This window comes from Colletotrichum tamarilloi, assembly GCF_030869305.1.
Source record: "Colletotrichum tamarilloi strain Tom-12 chromosome Unknown Scaffold_19.1, whole genome shotgun sequence".
NCBI classification, from domain to species: domain Eukaryota; kingdom Fungi; phylum Ascomycota; class Sordariomycetes; order Glomerellales; family Glomerellaceae; genus Colletotrichum; species Colletotrichum tamarilloi.
The window spans coordinates 441,851-454,555 of NW_026849402.1; the positions used below are offsets into that span (position 1 = coordinate 441,851).

The 12,705-nt window shown below is 52.1% G+C and overlaps 4 protein-coding genes across 4 annotated transcripts; 2 read left to right on the plus strand and 2 right to left on the minus strand.

Moving 5' to 3' along the window:
• Positions 1 to 1,619: 1,619 nt before the first annotated feature.
• On the minus strand, positions 1,620 to 2,912 carry CTAM01_06780 (WD domain-containing protein; the record flags this gene model as incomplete). The annotated part of the gene is made up of 6 exons (XM_060522806.1): positions 1,620 to 1,783; positions 1,832 to 1,876; positions 1,930 to 2,296; positions 2,356 to 2,594; positions 2,659 to 2,732; positions 2,800 to 2,912. 6 exons carry the CDS (start codon positions 2,910 to 2,912, stop codon positions 1,620 to 1,622), a joined length of 1,002 nt encoding a protein of 333 aa, XP_060382651.1.
• Positions 2,913 to 3,765: 853 nt separating this feature from the next.
• On the plus strand, positions 3,766 to 7,127 carry CTAM01_06781 (uncharacterized protein; the record flags this gene model as incomplete). The annotated part of the gene is made up of 3 exons (XM_060522807.1): positions 3,766 to 4,149; positions 4,216 to 6,372; positions 6,426 to 7,127. The coding sequence occupies 3 exons, from the start codon at positions 3,766 to 3,768 to the stop codon at positions 7,125 to 7,127; spliced, it is 3,243 nt and encodes a 1,080-aa protein (XP_060382652.1).
• A 479-nt stretch (positions 7,128 to 7,606) lies between these two features.
• Positions 7,607 to 8,708, plus strand: CTAM01_06782 (casein kinase II subunit beta-2; the record flags this gene model as incomplete). Its single annotated transcript, XM_060522808.1, has 3 exons — positions 7,607 to 7,666; positions 7,859 to 8,104; positions 8,232 to 8,708. The coding sequence occupies 3 exons, from the start codon at positions 7,607 to 7,609 to the stop codon at positions 8,706 to 8,708; spliced, it is 783 nt and encodes a 260-aa protein (XP_060382653.1).
• Positions 8,709 to 9,755: 1,047 nt separating this feature from the next.
• On the minus strand, positions 9,756 to 11,161 carry CTAM01_06783 (PAP2 superfamily protein; the record flags this gene model as incomplete). The annotated part of the gene is made up of 2 exons (XM_060522809.1): positions 9,756 to 10,851; positions 10,920 to 11,161. 2 exons carry the CDS (start codon positions 11,159 to 11,161, stop codon positions 9,756 to 9,758), a joined length of 1,338 nt encoding a protein of 445 aa, XP_060382654.1.
• Positions 11,162 to 12,705: the final 1,544 nt, after the last annotated feature.

A 12,705-nucleotide genomic window follows, 5' to 3' on the forward strand; every position in this document is an offset into this window, starting at 1 on the left:
GGAAAAGACCCTGCGTGCCTGCGTTGAAAGTGAAAAGCGAGAAACACGAGTCGGATCGCATAGGTACTAGCACAAGCAAGATCGCGAATACGCTTATTGACAATTTGGCACTGAAATCCAGGTCCAATTTCTCACTCACTTTCCCTTGAGACTCGCAGTAGCGGAGCGGAGTAGAAGTGCGGACCGTCAGGCATGTGCTACCTACTTTGGCCTTGGTGTCTATGGATAACTCCAAGTACCGACCATACCGTGTAAAGTACCTCAGGCATAATGGTCAATTTTGTTATGTCTCCGTTCACTTTGTCACCCTTGAGCTAAATTTCTTCAGGCAGCTGGAAGACAAACTTTGTTCAAGAGTTAACATTTCACTCCCCCTTCCACCCTTCCTCCTTGCCCTACGATGCCGCGACGTTTTCACCGTACGTTAGGTCACATCATGCATGGGAGGAAGTGTGGTAGCCAACGTGTCAACCTACACCACCTCAGCGACCAACGTCCGGCTAAAACCCGGGAGCAGAGCTGGCCGAGGCTTTGGTAAGGTGCCTTAGAGGAGTTCTCACCAGCACTCCTAGGCAAACGTCTGGACGCGCAACTTGCACTCACACTCACACCACAACCTCATGCACCATAGCCACACTGCGCTAGGAGACAACCGCTGCGCTGCCCATGAATCCGGTACACCGTACAGCTGCCCACGACCCCAGCATCTGCCGTCCGCCAATGATGATGTCCAAACCCCTCTGCTTTGTATCCAAGGCAGTGATCATCTCATAATTGTGACACAGGATAAAGTAAGGTGAGGGAGGGTGGCATACGCTGCATGTGTAGGTGTAGGTAAGCCCGTAGTAGGTAAGCACGTAGGGTACTTTTCTGCAAGTCGCACCACCCTCTCATCAAATTCCCTTGAGGAGTCTCGATACAAAACTCTCTCTATCTTTCATCTTATTTCCCTGCATCTGGCACTTACATATGTATGGGCTCTGCAAAGACGCGCAGAATACCACGTGCAGAATGCATCATTCGCATCTCATGTCTTCTCCAATCTGGATTTCATCCGAGGGCGAGGTCAGGCAATGTCAAATAAGGCGCATGTTTCCCGGCAGGCTATGTATGTGACGAAGAACACAGGCTCCTCGGCCCACATGTTCAAATACACAGTCGTTGGACGTGGAAGTAATTGAGGTCTTTATTGCTGTGCTGCTGTTCTGGGTTCTGCTACTTATCCTGCAGTCAGCTGTCAAAATAGCTTACAACACTTGATAGGGCCGCAATCGTTTCTCTGCCTCCGACTCCCGTTTCTTCCCTAACCGGCGTCAAGTTGGGCCGATCTGACTCCAACAACAGGCAGTCAAGCTTCTCGGTCTTCCGATCTTGCAGCTCAAGCTACTCTCCCTAGACCCCTATGCCTGAGGTGCCATGTAAAGTCGACACATAACTACCCAGCTTCAAAAATTCGTAGATATGACGCAGGAACCTGTATTTTCCTTTTCGAGATGGAATTTTCGAGACTCTACTCCTATCTATCTCACTGAAGAAATCTACCTGCCCGGGGCTGAAAAGGCTATTTCTGCGCCGTAGTAGAGAAGTCCACCTCTTCGGAATGGCGACGTTGTGTCTTGTCACTTCTTCTCTGCATCCACCCCGACGATGCGAAGAACGCCAAGATCACTGTATGCCAGACAATATTTCGTTGGCGCCCAGGCCACAACCGGGCAAGGGCCAGCTGTCTTGAAGGTATGGACGTGGTCTCCTGACTCTGCATGTCGAATATCCAGTCCAGAGCCTGGCGATGTAGTCAGCATCTACGCTTTTCTGGCACCAGGCGACTTACCTTCATCGCTGCCTCCGACCAAGAAGTTACCATCAAAGGTGAAGCCTGTACAACCATTAGACACTGTTCGCAGTTACTAGCATATTTATTCAACTCACTGATAGACCGCACTGGGCCAATCATGCTGGTTATGGTTCGCTGGCAAATCCAGTCTGTTGTGTCCCACAGAGAAATTATGGAATCCGAACCTCCCGTGGCAAGATAACGTCCTGTGGGTTGTAGCTCGGCTGTCAAGCAGGAAGACGTGTGTCCGTTGAGGGTAAACTCCTTTGACTCATCACCATGTTTGAACTGGAAGGCAGGCTTGAAATCGGGATATGTCAAGATCCGTGTTCTTCCCTCGCCGGTTGTCAAGAAGATCGTATCGCCGGCCCAGTCAAAAGCAATCTGGTTGGTCTGACTGGGCTGCTGATGCGACGATATCGGCGTAGACTGTGTTGGTGACAGTACAAAGATATTATCCGTCTGGCAGATTGAGTGTCAGCCGAATGTACCCAAGTAATGCCAAAATCAACGTGGCTGACCTTATTTCCAACGACTAGAGACTGTCCGTCGGGCGCCCATACTAGAGTGAAGGCGTCTCCCAAGCCTCTTATCTCGTTGATGCAAGTCTTGGACCGAACGTCCCAGAATTTGACGACTCCATCGTTGCTTACACTACACAACTCAGCATCCTTGACTGGGTTGAATGCAACCTTTTCAATGGCAGCGGAGTGTCCTTTTAGCTCAGTTGAGAACCGTACGTTTGGCTTCTCCGGATTCCCTACAGAAGTAAGATATGTCAGCCTGCTTGCCTCATGGACAAGCGAATCACGTTCATCACGTACAGACGCGTAGCGTTTTGTCCGATGAGCCTGTCGCGACCAAAGTTCCCAATGGATTCCAGGCTATTGATCGTAGCCTGCAAGAATAGTCAGTATCTCCAACTCAAAAGCTCCACAGGGACTGTCCATAGGTAGGGGTCATACGTGTGCCCTCTAGAGCTTGAGCTGGGATCGTGGTACGGCTGGCTCTTGAGGTTGGTCAGAAAAGCCGGAAACCTCTCCTTGGAGAGGCTCAGCCTTGTGCGAGGAGGCACCATTATGACGCGCCAGGAACACCTTGTATGATGAGCAGCAATGTGGGTTGAGTACAATCCTAAATGGTATGTGAGGGTCAGTCTGGGAGCGCAACTCGAACAGTGGAGGAGCAAGCTGGAAAATACGATAGTATGCAGTGTGAGTCGACCGCAGTGATCGGAATTCAAGTACACAATACTAATCGATCAGTACATACAGACTGAGTCTCTCAGCAGAACAAAATCAATGCTGTCTAGACTGTACGCTGATTATTGTTGGTCGACGCCAAACCCCAAAATGGACTTCACAATGTTGTCGTTAGTATGCAGGAGCGAATGCGGTATACAAAGTGGATATCTGTACCTACCTAGGTTATGAGGTAGGTAGGTAGTATCTCAAGGCACACCTCATTGAGTTCATCTTGCGGCGCCACTGATTATCTAATGATGCTCGGGTAAGGCGGTCCGAACAAAGCGCCTGTAACATGCTGGAGTGCTGCGTGCAGCTGCCAAAGACCGAAAAAGGCGGGTCGGGTACCTTATCGACGGGAAGCTCCCCTGGTGGCTTCACAAGCTCCCGCCGGCAACAAGAAGCTCGTACAACGATGCTTATCCCAAGCCGCCATTTCGCATGATCAATCACCTTTCCACTCCGCATATTGATGTCGTCCAAGGGCCTCGATTGGTTTGAAAAGAACACGATGATTCTCGTTTGAACAATAACAGCGGCCATGATCAAAACATTGTGCGGTTCGACGACAAAGAATACCTGGTCTTCGGCTCGACGAAACCCCCGTTTGTCACCAACAACACCTTGCCATTGCGACGGCACATCCTCACCGAAACGATCGACGCGTTTACATAGGGCCTTGTCGAGATGTATTGGCCCATAGGAACCCCGAGAATCTTCGCAACGAGCAGCAGGTCTGGTCCTGCCTTCAACCTAGTCGTGTCTCACGATGGCCTGCCCAATCCCTTCGACAATCGGCCGACAGGCGAGGCCTTAGAATCGCCTCCCGGAAATGCTCACCAGCAACAGTCGCCACACGATGCTCTTGAGCTGGCGACGCCAATGACACCGCTGACGCCCGCCATTCAACCAGTTGACGATCAAGATCACGATCTGGAAACAAGTCGTTCATCACCCCGCCTCAACGTCAATATTCCCCTGAAAGATCCCGTCCTCGCACTGCGCATCTCCCGTCCTGGCCACCTCTTTGCATCGATATCCTCTACTTCAATGACAATATGGCAAGCCAAGGTTGGTTCTTGCTCTGGATAGCTCTGTCTTTAAAGTCCAATGAACCATGCTTACGTTCTTCTCAAGCCCACTGTGATTTTGGCAGTGGTAGTCCGCTCGGAAACTTCTTTATCGACTTATGGCGAGAACGTCGACCTTCTGATGAGACCTGACTCGGCTATTCTTGTGGTTCGGACGACCCTAGGCTATCTTATCACATACTCACTCGCGATGGACTCTGAAGCCCAAGTTTACAAACCGTATTTCCCGAGTTACGCAAACATCCAACGACGTCGTCAGAACCACCACGGCCAGCCCGGGAGTACAGCTCCAGACCAGTATCTCTGGGGCCCTGGTGAGGGTCAAGGAGTGCGTGATGTAAGCGTTCGTTTCAGGATGGTCATCAAAGTTGATGCTGGCATAGAGAGCGCTCTAGCACTGGATGATGAACTAGTTGTTGCCACGCGCAAACCAGGCGCCATCCAGTGCATCCGATGGACCCCGGACCAGAGCGGAAGCCAGACTAAGACAGAAATCATCAGTCGAATGGGGTGGCTGGAAAAGAAGATAACCGTTGTCGAGATGACCCACGATCGGCCTATGAACCTGTCAACCTGGACCACAAGTGACGGCAAGGTCTATGCAGTCCAGCGACTTCATCCTCGCGAAGACGCTGACCCAAAAAAGCTTTTCAAAGGCTACTGCTTCCACACGCCCGCTGAACCGGAGGAGTCCGCCAGAAAAGCAGTCATCAACGCAAGATTCTCATTGATTGCTGTAGGTTGCGCAGATGGGTCCATCCGTGTTTACTCGGCTCGAGATTATGCTGGCAATATTCCTCCTTCGCATACACACACCATTCCAGTGTCGACAACGGTTTCTGGTTCACTCACGACGCTCAGCTACTCACCTGACGGCTACTGTTTGTTTGCTGGATATGAAAACGGCTGGGCTACATGGAGCGTCTACGGGAAGCCGGGCAGTAACAGTTTTGGCGCACATGACACTATCATTGAGGCCAATGGCGAGAACTGGATTTCTGGCATTGGAGACGCCGTCTGGCTCGGCAGCGGTTCGGAGATCCTGATTACACATCGCAAGCACGAGGCAATATGGGTACTGGAAATGGCGAGAAGCGCAGTCGTCGGCAACTACAACGCTGCAAATCTCATGCGCACCGTTTTGCAGACGAGTACCAACGTCATGATATATCGCGGATATGACTTGCCAGATCTAGCCAGCATCTCTGCGGAGCCGCATCTGTGGCACACAACGAAAGTGCCCTTGGCCTATCTACTTCAGCAGTGGCCCATCCGCCACACTGTCATTTCACCAGATGGTCGATACGTTGCTGTGGCTGGGCGCCGAGGTTTGGCTCACTATAGTGTCAACAGTGGTCGATGGAAAACATTTGCCAACGAAGCCATGGAAAATGAATTTCAGGTCAGGGGCAGCATGTGCTGGTATCAGCATATCCTCGTGGCTGCTGTTGAGGCTAATAAGTCGCACGAATTGCGCCTCTATTCGAGAGAAACGGCGCTCGACAACTCTCAAGTGCTTCACACCGAACGGTTACCAGCTCCTGCAGTTTTAGTGACTGTTTCAGGGGAGGACTCGTTACTTGTGTACACCTACGACAATCTACTCTACCACTTCATTTTCGCGCCCACCAACGGTTCGATCAGATTGGTGCAGCTAGGACAGATCGCATTTCATGGCATCGTGCGCTCGCCTGCAAGAGTCCGCGGTCTGAGCTGGATTTTGCCAGATAGCCAACTCGTTGACGGTGATCCGTCACAAGATGTCGCCGTGGCGTCTGTCCTGTTCCTAGTAGATGCCAAGTTGGTATTGCTACAGCCCTCATTCAATAGCGAGGGTAATTTGAAGTACGACATGAAAGTCATCGCTCAAAATGTTGAATTTCATGTTAGCATGCGGGACCAGCCCCATTTTGATGGGTTAGCTACACATGCTGAGGAGTTGTCACCTGCGGAGGCAGACGTGACTCTACGCAACTCACTCTGGGTGTTCGATGGCCAGGATTTCAAGGTCTGGGCAGACATACAAGAGGTGCTGCAAGCGGCTTCAAATGAGGCACAGCGAGAACTGCCGAAGACAATATCGGTCCCTCTAGACTTTTACCCCCTTTCGACACTTCTTGGAAAGGGCATTATCCTTGGGATTGAAGCTGATCTAATACAGCGAAGAGACATCAGCTTCTCCTTCTTCCGCTTCGCCATTCGAGTTGGTTTACCATTATTACTTTTGAGAGACGACTTGCTAATAGTAATTAACAGACACATTTATTCTTGCCTGACATTCTGCGATTTCTCCTGACCGAGGGCCGGAAAGGAGACGCAGTCAAGCTTTCAGACCGGTATCAAAATTTGGAATACTTCGCACACGCGTTGGAGATACTGCTTCACAAGGTGTTGGATAAGGAGGTTGATTCCGGACCAAGCCCTGAGGAGGCGATCTTACCAAGGGTGCTTTCGCTTTTGTCGTCTTTTAAGCAGTACCTAGACATTGTGGTGCAATGTACAAGGAAAACGGAGGTGCGGCAATGGCGCACACTTTTCGCATACCTCCCGCCAGTACAAGAACTTTTCGAAGAGTCGCTTCAGCGAGGGTCGTTGAAGACGGCCGGAGGCTATCTTATTATCTTGCATACTCTAGATGAGCTTGGATCTGCGTCAGAACAAACAGTACGATTGCTATCAAGAGCAATGAAGGAGGGTGACTGGGAGCTGTGCAAGGAACTTGCGCGGTTCTTGGCAGCAATGGATGAAACTGGCGACACGCTCCGTGAAGCGATGGAAGGCGTGAATATTTCCATGCAGGGTAACAAGGATCAATCCGGGCTGATGAGTCGTCTTGATGTGCCTCACAGCAAAGCCGTAAATGGCTTGGGGTTGAAGTATGTAGAGCAGAGCGACGAGATGGAGTTGGAGGGTCAGTCGGTCAGCTCTGCCGCCAGCTTTAGTTCAGACGGCCGCTAGAAGGTGCTGTCATACGTAAAAACGAAGTCCATGAGTGCCACTCTCAATAATTCCCCGCGACATTACAAGTATGATGAGCTTGTCCTTTAAATAGATGACCTTGATGAACGAGGCGCTGTTGTTCCATTGCCACTTGTGCAGACGCGCCTGCATAAACTTTGGGTTGTGCAATGACCGGTGCAAGAGGTACGTACCTCCCCCGCCCCCTCCAGCGTCCCTGGCAGGCACGGCTGGCCAGGCGCACCACAGCCCCGCCAACTGCTTTCTGCCCTGCAGATGAGCGCAGAGAAACACTGTCAATCACCACCCAATGAGAAATACCTTCCCTCCTGTTTCTTCACATCAGCGCCCATAGTCGAGACGGCCGAGCGACCGCGAACAATCGACATTTACGAACGATCTAGACGTTCCGACGCGACCGTACCTCTAGGCCATGATCTGAGCGCTCGTCGAGGCACGAGTCGCACTTTCTTCCCGCCATGATGGACGACTTCGTTAGCGAGTCGGACAGTGACTACACGAGCTACTGGCGAGACTGGGTGAGTGCGAAGAGACTGGCGATGGGCTATCTGCGGTCGAAGGGAAGGGAATTTTGATGAGTGTGGAAGCCGAGGTTGCGAGCTTTGGACTGCGACGCGGTCATTGGCGCGCTGTTGAATGCCCTTGCAATACCCTCGGAGGACGGCCACTTAGCCACAGATGAATCGCCTGCTGACCGTGGCTCTTTGTAGTTCATTTCCTCTCGCGGAAACGAATACTTCTGCGAAATCGACGAGGACTACCTCACGGATCGGTTCAACTTGACTGGGCTGAACACGGAGGTCCAATACTACCAATATGCGCTGGATCTCATCACTGATGTCTTCGACCTCGACTGCGACGATGAGATGAGGGAGACGATCGAGAAGTCTGCGAGACATCTGTATGGTCTCGTACACGCCCGATTCATCGTTACGACAAGGGGCTTAGCTAAGATGGTAAGCCATATCTTCTCTGGAATATTTGTCCAGCTTCTGTTTCTCCTTGCACCGATGGAGAATGAGAAGGACGGATCTTGGAACATCTGCACTTTTACTACGATGGCAATACTAACGCTGCTCGCAGCTTGAAAAGTACAAGAAGGCCGACTTTGGAAAATGCCCCCGTGTGATGTGCCATTCGCACCCTCTCCTTCCCATGGGCCTCGCCGACATCCCCAACCTGAAGCCCGTCAAGCTCTACTGCGCACGTTGCGAGGATAATTATAATCCAAAGTCCTCACGCCACGCCGCTATTGATGGCGCCTACTTTGGCACCTCGTTCCACAACATCATCTTCCAGGCCTACCCGGCACTCATCCCTACCAAGAGCGCCGAGCGCTACATCCCGCGCGTCTACGGCTTCAAGGTTCACGCCCCCGCCGCCCTCATCCGGTGGCAGCACCAGAAGAAGGATTCCATGCGCCGTCGCCTGCGGAAGATGGAAGTGGACAGCGGGTTCCGAGACGAGGATCTCCTGGAGGACGAGGACGACGATGTCGAATTTGAGGGCACAGCAGCCCGCGTACGGGCCGGGGATGACGAGGGCGTTGCCATGGCGTAAATTAGAAGAAAGAAGACAAGGCGAAGACGGTCTTCGCTTATCTTTGGCTACTTCTCTAGCCAGGCACAATATCGACATTGCACACGGGGGGCGACCTGATAAAAAGGCTTTCTTCGGGCCACGGCATGGCTTCCTCCCGCTTAGCTGTCACTTTTCTTTTCTAGTTTTCATCTCTCCTATTCGGTAGACTGGGGCCTCGGGAATAATGATATGATGGCTTTCATGATCAACAAGCTTACCCTTTCGGGCCGCGGCCGCTTGATGGTACACGTGAAAGCTTGGTGTGACGTTCATCAATCCACAAACCATCGATTCGTCAGCAAATGTATACAAACCTAGATGTCCAATGAGCTTGCAGATTCTCTTGCTGTTCAAAGTGGCTTGCTGTTCAAGGTAGCCAGGGAGAGTTTGGTAGTAGATCACGGCTCAGGTTGTCGACGCAGGCTCAAATTCCTCCCCGACATGACAGCACAGTCGAATAGCCATGTGGTAAAGTAGACCAGCTAGATATCTTCGTCTTGTACCGCGGTTCGTAGTCTACTCGGCCAAGCGCAGATACCCGGCTTGTATAGGCAAAGCTAGCTTGGTCTCGTGGGCAGGGAGCCCGGTGATCGTGAGCATGTATGTATGCCTCCCCCCGACATTTGATAAACTGTTCATAGCGCCGTGGTCCTGGCGTCGCCATTACAAATTGAAAGAGTGAGAATCAGGGCCAATTCAGAAATTCGAAGATAGCCTACTACAGCCAGGGCCCTGTAGATCTTAGTGGAGAAGGGCTGTAGCGGTAGGTAAGCTATCAATGTTCCTTGTCCATGATCAACATTGTGCACAAGTAGAACGGGTCAACAGAGGTCGTCAGTCACAAATCTATTCCGTAAAGGTCATATCTGTATGCCATGCCTGGCCCCCATAAGAAACAATTGCCCTAGGCACCCGCCAGTTCCTTTTTTCAGGCGGGTGGTATACCGTAAACTCCGTTCATGCCCCAATATGCCCAGTGTGGAAATGCGATGGATGCTATAGCATGCCGCACCCATTCTATCATAATCAGAACCGATTTTCAGCCTCAGGCTCATCATGAGAGCTTTGCTTGCCCATGTACTGCGTTGATGTTGCTTGACCAATGACTGGTCTCGACACATATGCCTCTTCCTCATCGCCAGGCCGAATAAAGTCTCCTTTGTCAGTCGCGTAACTGTACGAGCCAACACCAGACCACCAAGCTTTATCGTGGCTGCGAGGACCCCATGCCCAGCCAGCACCCTGAGTGATCGGAAGGTGGTAGTAGCGGAAGGCGAAGATGGATGTAAAAATTCCAATCATGTAGCCGAAAAGAATGTCGAAACCGTGATGGCGGAAGTCAAACCAGCGAGAGCCAGCAATGAAGATGGAAGCGAACCAAGGTATAACGACGATGGTCAGGAGATAGATCGGAGGGGCAGCAGCTTGTCGACGGACAGCCGTAACGACCTTGTTATGCTCAGCCAAGTTCCTGGCTGCAGTGGTGGAATCGGGATTGAGCGATCCGCTTTCGCCGAGTCCGACCTCCTCATAACCGGATCCAGCCTTCTTGATGCGAGATGGGAAAGCCGAGTGGGAATCGGCACCGTTGTCTGAAGCCACGAATGGTAGGGTAACGGCGAACTTGCTGGCGAGGAAAAGAGACAGGTAGATCAGACCGGCGGCGGCGGAGCTCGAGTGACCAGACGGGTAGCTGCGGAAACCATCGTTGAGCGTGTGCGAATCGGTATTTGTGCAAATGGCTGCAGACACAAGCTGACCAAAGCCTGCCGCACCTGTTAAGCCGGTAATGTTGGCGGATGTACCACCAACGATGTACTTCTGTATATTGGCCAGGTCGGGCTGGCATCGAGAAAGAAGATCGGGTCGTGGTTTACCGAACATGTTCTTCATGCCGTTGGTGATGAAGAAGGCGCCAACATGAGCGAGAGCAAGACCGAGATATCCAACGTGCAATTCCCACAGCTTCCGTTTCCAGATGAGAGACTTGGGAGTTCCCTTAGGAACAGTATTTCCGGGGACGAGGATGAGGCACACGGCAGCGATGACGATGATGGGGCCAGCGACAGCAATGATGGCGGCTAGCCACATAGGCACGGTCTCGTGGTGGGTGAACGGGAAGCTGTTGAACTTTGGGTCAGCAAGATGCGGTAGAAGAAGGGACGTTAAGCGGCGGTTCTAGTGTCTTACGAGATATTGGGGTCGAGGACAGAGAAAGGACGCTTGTTCGGCTCGACGATGCCCAATACGGTGGCAATGCCGCCGACAACGGCGAGGACAAGCCAGTCGAAGACGTATGATCCAATTAGCGAGGGAGTCCAGTGGCCGCGATGCGGACGGCGCCTGGAGTAGGGCGCTGGTGATTCGGGCATCTTGTAGTACGAGGGCCTCGACGAGGGCGACAAGTTTGCGAGAGGAATGGACGAGGACATGAGGTGAAGGGTAAGGGGAGAGAAGAAAAAGGCAAGAAGTAGTTGGGGGAGGGGAAGGAGGTCATCCGAATCCGAAGGGAGGTGGCTCCAAGCTACTTCAGGTGAATGAAAGGCAGCAGGCGTATCTGTATGGGCAGAGGGAAAGAGAGTTTTAGTGTTATGGGGTTAGGAATGGGGAAAGGATCCGCACGGCGACGATGATGGCGTAGTGAAAAGTGCACGCGGATACGGCACCTGGGTGGTGGCTGGCCGGGGCTGCGGTACCTCGCGGAGAGGTATCTAGGGTGAGATGTGAGTGAGGCAGAGAGCGAAAGGCAGGGGCAAATGTCGGGCTGATAAAATTATCAGGCCAAGGTAAGGATAAGTCGGGTCTGAGTTGCGATGTGAAAGTGAGGAGGGTAAAGTTTGGCCGGCGCGAGTAAAGAGAGAAGTGTAGAAACGGCAACAAGACACGAGGGGCCGGCGACTTGTTTGATGTTTGAATAATGTGTAGTGTAAGGTACGTGTAAGGGACCTGAGAACGCGCCAAGCGTGGTAGCACGGTATATGTAGTGGTGTGTATTTGGTCTACTGGCTGATCTTGTCTCTGGTGAAGAAGGGCAGTGGAGGTCAGGTTACGGATTGTAGAAAACCCGATGGCAATTGAATACGCGAAGACGTTTGGAGAAAATATGAAAAGAAGTCGAGCTGTCAGGTACTCGTACACTCAGGGCTCAGGACCAAGGAGACATGGGAGCTGTCGAGAGGTGAAGAAGGTGGAAGGGACGGAAGCACTTTGAAGTCGACGACAGGGTAGGAGAGTGCCGAAACAAACGGAGTAAGCAGTCGCGTGGCAGTGCTCGAGACGGCGGCGGCGGTAGTTTGGGGCGATTCAAGAGGAGCTGTTGGCTAACGTGTTACATTGAGGTACATCGATCAGCGGCAACGCAACCTTAACATTGAGCAGCCAGCCAGTCTAGCGGAGGGCATCAATAATCGTGCAGCTCACGAGCCGTCAAAGAATTCAAGCATGGCAGAAAAGTAATTGGTATTATCGACTGCGTTAGGGGTCGTTCATCCGTACACGTCTAAACTTTGATGGGCGTTATGGGGTCTGCAGATGGCTGACAGCGCAATGCATGAATGCTGAAGGTGAGCACGAGCTTGAGCTACGCCAACAGGCAACAGATGAAGGAAGTCCCCTGATGCAGGCGCAGCCGATCATGGACCATCGCATCTAATGTATTTTTGGGCTTGGACGAAGCCAACAGAGTACAGGCTAACACAGCATGGCCGAGCCATTTGACGTAGCTGTACGATTAGTATATAGCTCTTGTCCTCACTCGGCTAATCTCGCAGCTTAGGATCCCGCGGACTCGTTGCGACAACCCTGCCATTTCATCACCCACGTTAACCGGAACCCGAGGGGCGGTACACTTAGATGGATGGCAGCACGTAAGGTATCCATATGTTGCGCGTTACGCACTGCGTGAAGAGCCGAAAGGAGAACGAAGATGGGAAAGGGTCAAAAGGGTCACGGCAGCCCCAGCCATTTCTTGACTCGA